Source organism: Equus quagga, chromosome 11, assembly GCF_021613505.1.
Source record: "Equus quagga isolate Etosha38 chromosome 11, UCLA_HA_Equagga_1.0, whole genome shotgun sequence".
Lineage (NCBI taxonomy): Eukaryota > Metazoa > Chordata > Mammalia > Perissodactyla > Equidae > Equus > Equus quagga.
Genome location: NC_060277.1, coordinates 70,435,443 through 70,442,708, shown reverse-complemented (window position 1 = coordinate 70,442,708; position 7,266 = coordinate 70,435,443). Strand labels below are relative to the sequence as shown.

The window sequence follows — 7,266 nt, the reverse complement described above, 5'->3', positions numbered from 1 at the left end:
AACATGCTTGCCCTCTGGATGCAGCCTTTGACAGAACTGCCAATAATCCTGGGCAAGAATCTACTTTGATCTACTTTGGTCCTGTTGACATTTTGGGCTAGATAATTCTTTGCTGTGGGAGGCTGTCCTGTGCACTGTAGGATGTTTAGCAACATCCCTGGCCTCAACCCACTTATGCCGGTAACATTATTCCCTCATATCAGCTGTGGCAACCAAAAGTGTCTTCAGACATTGAGAAATGGCCTCAGGTAGGGGTGGGGTGCATAATCATCCCCCAGTTGAGGACCACTGATTCAGAGAGCTCTTACAAATCACAAACACACATTGGTGCCTCCTTCACTGGAGATCTGGAACTCAACTCTGGCACAATATAATCCACAACCAGAAATACCACTCTTGCAACTGCATTTGGGCCCCTGGGAAAGACTTGTTCACTTTGCTTGCCCAAGGTCTTGCAAACAAAATGCAACTACATCTTAATGTTGTAAAGTCAAGTGGGTTGTGCTTCTGCTGATGTTGGTGATGGACACTACTTCAGAGTGTGGGGAGGGTTGGAGTAGTGTAGGCTCTCAGATCAGAGAAAAGACAACTTGTTAAATTCTCCTTTTCATATTGCATGTGTACAATAGATTCTTGCATGAATGAAGTGTTGTTTCTCATAGTGCTGAGCGTCCTTATTTCTCTCAGTTCAGTATCCATAATGGTTGTATGTGGCCATTGAGAAACATTTTAAAATATTAAATAATTTATATTACCTATAATATTTATGCATGTAGGCCAATGTAACATGTATGAAATATGATTCTGACACTTTACGTTGGCAACTAGGTGAGCCTTGAATGCTAAATTTGAAAATAGTTTTATTTTTCAATAATACATAATAAAATTTAATTAAAATTTTGAGATAAAAAATCAGCTTTCTTTAATTTCAGTAAAAATTTTATGTTCATTTTTTATAATTTCATTTTGCTTTAAAACATAATTTTAATACTAAAAGAACTTTTTGTAATTATATGAAAAATAATTATAATTTTTTCATTTTCATTTATTTTAATTTACAGTTTTAGCAAAATTTCATACTTAAACACAATTATATTTTATTTTAATTTTAAAAAAGACTTTATTGAGATATGTTTGACATATAAGAAGCTCTGCATATTTAATGCACAGTTTGATGAGTTTGGGAACAAGTATATACCCATGAAACCGTCACTACTATAGATGTATCCACAGACAAGGCTACTATCATAGAGAAGGCCAGAGACATACCCATCACCTCCAAGTTCCTCCTGCTCCCTTTATTCTTATTATTGTTATTGTTTTTTGTGATAAGAATGTTTGACACAAAATTTCCTTCCTAGAAAACTTTAAGTATGAAATATAGTATTGTTATCTACAGGCACTATACTGGATAGTAGATCTCTAGAACTCATTTATCTTGCATAACTAAAACTTTGTACCCTTTGAACATCACTTCCCCCACTCCATCCCCTTGGTAACCACTATTCCACTCTCTGCCTCTATGAATTTCACTATTTTAGATTCTACGTATAAGTGAGATCATACAGTATTTGTCTTTCTGTATTTGGCTTATTTCACTTAGCATAATGTCCTCCAGGTCCACCTGTGTTGTTGAAAATGGCAGGATTTCCTTCTTTATTAAGGGTGAATAGTATTCCATTGTACGTATATATCATATTTCTTTATTCATTCATCTGTGGATGGACATCTAGTTTGTTTCCTTATCTTGGATATTGTGAATAATATTGCAATGGATATAGGAGTACAGGTGTCATTTCAAGATCCTGATTTTAATTTCTTTGGATGTGTACCCAGAAACAAGATTGCTGAATCATAGTATAGTTCTATTTTTAATTTTTTGAGGAACCTCCATATTGTTTTCTATAATGACCTTACCAATTTTTATCCCCATCAGCAGTATAAAAGGGTTTCCTTTTTTCCACATCCTTGCCAAGACTTATCATCTTTATTTTTGATAATAGCCATCCTAACAGGCATGAAGTGCTAGCTTATTGTGGTTTTTATTTGCATTTTTTGGATGATTAATGATGTCGAGCATCTTTTCATATACCTATTGGCCATTTGTATGTTTTCTTTGGAGAAATGCCTATTCAGGTCCTTTCGCCATTTTTTAATTGGGTTACTTTTTGTCGTTGTTGGGTTGTTGGAATTCCTTTCATATTTTGGATATTAACCCTTTGTCAGATATGTGGTTTAAAAATATTTTCTCCCATTCCATTGGCTGCCTTTTCATTTTGTTGATGGTTTCTTTTGCTGTGCTGAAGGTTTTTAGCTGGATGTAATCCTACTTGCTTATTTTTTCTCGTGCTTTTGATGTCATAGCCAAGAAATCATTGCCAAGACCACTGTCAAGGAACCTTTCCCCTACGTTTTCTTGAATTGTTTTGGTTTCAGGTCTTATATCTAAGTCTTTATTCATTTTGAGTTGATTTTTGCGTATGGGTCCAATTTCTTTTCTTTATATGCAGATATCCAGTTCGTTGTAACATCAAAAACTTAAGAGACTATCTTTTCCCCATTTTGTATTCTTGGTGTCTTTGTCGAAGAGTAGTTGATCATTTATGTGTGGTTTCATTTCTATGCTCTCTATTCTGTTCTGTTGGTCTGTGTGCCTGGTTTTATGACAGTATCATATTGTTTTGATTACTGTAGCATTGTAATATAATTTGAAATAAGAAAATGTGATGCCTCCAGCTTTGTTCTTCTTTCTCAAGATTGCTTTAGCTATTCAGGGTCTTTTGTGGTTCCATATGAACTTTAGAGTTGTTTTTTTCTATTTCTGTGAAAAATCAATAGGAATTTTTAAAAATTAAGTCTTTGTTTTTCTGAGCAGTTTTATGTTTACAGAAATATTAAGGAAAGGCACAGAGATTTTCCACATATCCCTGGACCCTACACATGCATAGCATCCCCCATGATCAATATCCCAACCAGAGTGGTGAATTTGTTACAATTGATGAACCTACATTGACACATCATTATCACCCAAAGTCCATAGTTTACGTTACAGTTCACTCTTGGTGTTGTACATTCTATGGATCTGGGCAAATGTACAATGACATTTATGCATCATTATGGTATCACATGGAGTATTTTCACTGCTCTAAAAGTCTTCTGTGTTCTGCCCATTCATCCTTACCCTCCTCCCAACTCCTCGAAACCACTGATATTTTTACTGTTTCCATAGTTTTGCCTTTTCCAGAATGTCATATAGTTGGAATCATGCAGTATATAGCCTTTTCAGATTCCTTTCTCGCAGTTAATAATATGCATTTAAGGTTCCTCCATGTCTTTTCATGATTGATAGCTCATTTGTTTTTAGTGCTGAATAATATGCCATTGTCCGGACGTGCCACAATTTATCCATTCACCTGGTAAAGGACATTTTGGCTGTTATGAACATAGCTGCTATAAATATCCATTTGCAGGTTTTTGTGTGGACACAAGGTTTCAGCTCCTTAGAGTAAGTACCAAAGAACATGATTACTGGATCACATGTTAAGAATATGTTAGTTTTGTACAAATCCACCAAACTGTCTTCCGAAGTGGCTGGGCCATTTTACATGCCCACCAGCAGTGAATGAAAGTTCCTGTTTCTCCACATCCTTGCTAGCATTTGGTATTGTCAGTGCTCTAGGTATTGGCCACTCTAGTATGTACGTAGTGACATCTCATTATTGTTTTAATTTGCATTTCCCCGATATCATATTATTTGGAGCATCTTTTCATATGCTTTTTTTGCCACCTGTATGTCTTCTTTGGTGAGGTATCTGTTACAATCTTTGGCTCATTTTATAATCAGTTTGTTTGTTTTCTTATTGTTCAGTTTTAAGTGTTATTTGTATATTTTGCCTAACGGTCTTTTCTCAGATATGTCTTTTGCAAATATTTTCTTCCAGTCTGGTTTGTCTTCTCATTCTTTTGACATTGTCTTTTGCAGAGCAGAAGTTATTAATTTTAGTGAAGTCCAGCTTATCAATTATTTCTTTCATGGATCATGGCTTTGGTGTTGTATCTAAAAAATTATTGCCATATCCAAGATCATCTAGGTTCTCACCTATGTTATCTTTTAGGTCTTTTATAGTTTTGAGTTTTGTACTTAGGTCTCTGATACATTTTTAATTCGTTTTTATGAAGGATGTAAGGTCTGTGTCTAGATTCATTTTTTTGCATGTGAATGTCCAGTTGTTCTAGCACCATTTGTTGAAAAACTATCTTTGTTCCAGTGTATTATCTTTGCTTCTTTGTTAAAGATCAGTTGACTATATTTATGTGGGTCTATTCTTGGACTGTGTGTTCTATTCCTTTATTTGTCTATTCTTTTCCAATACCACTGTCTTGATTACTGAAGCTTTATAGCAAGTCTTGACGTTCCATAGTATCAGTGCTCCAACTTTTTCTTCTACTTCAACATTATGTTGACTCTTTTGAGTCTTTTGCCTCCCCATACAAACTTTGGAAACTGTTGATATCTACAAAATAAGTTGATAGGATTTTCATTGCACTTGAATTGAATTTATAGATTAAATTGGGAAGAACTGACATCTTGACAATATTGGGCCTTTCTATCCAGTAACATGGCTGAGATACTGTGATTTATGATAAATATACATTTGGTCCTCCCGTTTCTGACATAGGGCTCCTAAAACCTCTGGAATTTCCTCAGTGGCAAGAGTGATAAAGGTGTCCTGATATTCATAACAGATCCCTTTCAACCACATCTGAGTTTATGTTAATGAAGTGACCTTTGGAAAGTAAGGTTGGGGCTGATTGCCAGGGGAACCAATCATGTGATTGGAGGGTTGGAACTTTCAGTCTCATCACCTTCCCCAACCTCTGGAAAGGGGCGAGGGGCTGGAGGTCAAATCAATAGCCAATGGCCAATGATTTAATCAATCATGCCTATGTAATGAAGCTTGCATAAAAACCCAGATGGATGGAGTTCAGAGAGCTTCTGGGTTGGTGATACATGAAGATTTGGGGAGGGTGGTGCATTCAGAGAAGGCATAGAAGCTCCATGCTCACTCCCACCTACTTTGCCATAAGCATCTCTTCCATCTGGCTGTTCTTGAGTTTTATCTTTTATAATAAACTGGTAATCTAGTAAGTAAACTGTTTCTCTGAGTTCTGTGAACCGACCTAGTAAATTAATCAAAACCAAAGATGTGATTGTTAGAACCCCGAAACTGTAATTGGTCAGTCAGAAGCACAGGTGACTGGACTTGTGATTGGTGTCTGAAGCTTAGGAGGGCAGTCTTGTAGGACTGAGCCCTTAACCTGTGGTATCTCATTCTATCTCTAGGTAGAGAGCATCAGATTGAGTTGAATTGGAGGACACTCAACTGGTGTTGGAGAATTGTTTGGTTGTGTGGAAAAAACACACACATTGGAATTGATATCAGAATCATAGAACCTAAGTAGTGATTGGGGCTCACAATTACCTCCTTTCTGTCTACTGCCTCCACTACCACTTCTGTTCATGAGTGTGTATTGATGGACAGTTTTGTTTTGAGGGAGTGAAGAAAAGATTTGAGGTGAAGAGCCACAGAAATAAAGCACAGGGTGAGTTTCCCAAGGTCAAAGTCTGACTTCTCTCACAAAAAAGTAATACAGGAAAAAAGCAAGAGAGGTAGTATTGCTTTGAGGCCCACCCAAAGGACAAAAATCTTCCTAGACCAAAAGAGAGGAATCTCTTGTCATTTCTACCTGAACATCGGATGCTGTGTCCAGAGGGACTGTCGGTCAGAATTGTAGCAGTGGGAACTGTGCCTGCAGAGCACCAGGAAAGGGGCAGCATCACCTAGGGTATCTGCAGTTGGAGGAGTGCAATGTGTCTTCTATAAATGGCTTACAGGCAGCAGGCTCCTTAAAGAAGTTCAGTGTTCAGAAGAATATGAGTGGGTTTGCACTAGAGAATATGAGAAACTCCGCTAGGCTATGTCTGCGGTATATTTGGGTAAGGCTGGGACTGTGGTCCTGTGTCAGGCAAGTTGAAGACTTTGCTCCTGCAAACTTCTAGTCTTAGTGTTAGTGTGATCTTATTTATTTCCAAGGCTGGTGAGGTCTGGGGGACATTGGGTTACACATCCATGTCTTTTCTTTACCACAAACCAGTAAACCCCTTCTGAGCTGGATCTGTGTCCTAATCACTCCTGTATCGCCCATAGGATAATGCCTTGCACATGGTGAAGGACATTCCCAGTCTCCACTTCAGCCCCCTTTCCAAAATTACCCTCATGTCAACCTCTGGAAGACTTTCCCTAGGAGAAGTCTTCCCAGTGCTCCGTGCATGTCTTTGTTCCTCAGGCTGTAGATGAAAGGGTTCATCATGGGGGTCACCACAGCATACATCACTGTGGCTACTGAGTCTTTCATGGAGTAGGTGTGGAGGGGCTGCAGATATACCATACAGAGAGTCCCATAGAAGAGGGAGACCACAGCCAGATGGGAGGCACAGGTGGAGAAGGCTTTATACTTGCTAGAGGCTGAGGGTATTTGGAGGATGGCTTTGACAATCCAGACATAGGACATGATCATGAACCCTAAGGGGGTGAGGAAGATGAAGGATCCTGTGGCAATTAGCACTGTGTGATTGACTTGGGTGTTGGAACATGCGAGCCTCAGCAGGACATACATCTCACAGAAGATGTAGTGGATCTTCCGGGACCCACAGAAGGTCACTCTGGTCATAAGGAGGGTGTGGATGAGGCCATAGAGGACAGAGAACGCCCAACACAAGGCGAGGAGCAAAATACAGAGCCTAGAGCTCATGGCCGTGGTATAGTGGAGGGGGCGGCAGATGGCCACATAGCGGTCATACGCCATCGTGGCTAGGATGAGGTTGTCCAGGGCCACCAGGGAGACCAAAAAGTAGAGCTGTGTCAGACACCCTGCATAGGAGATGGCTTTGTTCTGGGACTGAATGTTCACCAGCATCTTGGGGATTGTGTTGGTGACAAAGAAGAGGTCGGTAAAGGAAAGGTTGGCCAAGAAGAAGTACATGGGAGTGTGCAGGCGGGAATCAAAGCCAATGGCCAGGATGATGAGCACATTTCCCACCACTGTGACCAGGTACATGGACAGGAACATCCAAAACAGAACATGTTGCTCTTCAGGACTCTCTGAGAGCCCCAGGAGCAGGAACTCGGAGACTCCACTCTGATTGCTTCCATCCATTTTCCCAACTTTCTGCAATATTAGCAGCAACAAACATTTACTAAAGGC

At 39.1% G+C, this 7,266-nt stretch overlaps 1 protein-coding gene across 1 annotated transcript; it reads right to left on the bottom strand.

Moving 5' to 3' along the window:
- Nucleotides 1-6,276: 6,276 nt before the first annotated feature.
- Nucleotides 6,277-7,266, bottom strand: LOC124247745 (olfactory receptor 1D2). Its single transcript, XM_046677350.1, has one exon. It carries the CDS (start codon nucleotides 7,216-7,218, stop codon nucleotides 6,277-6,279), a length of 942 nt encoding a protein of 313 aa, XP_046533306.1. The 5' UTR covers nucleotides 7,219-7,266.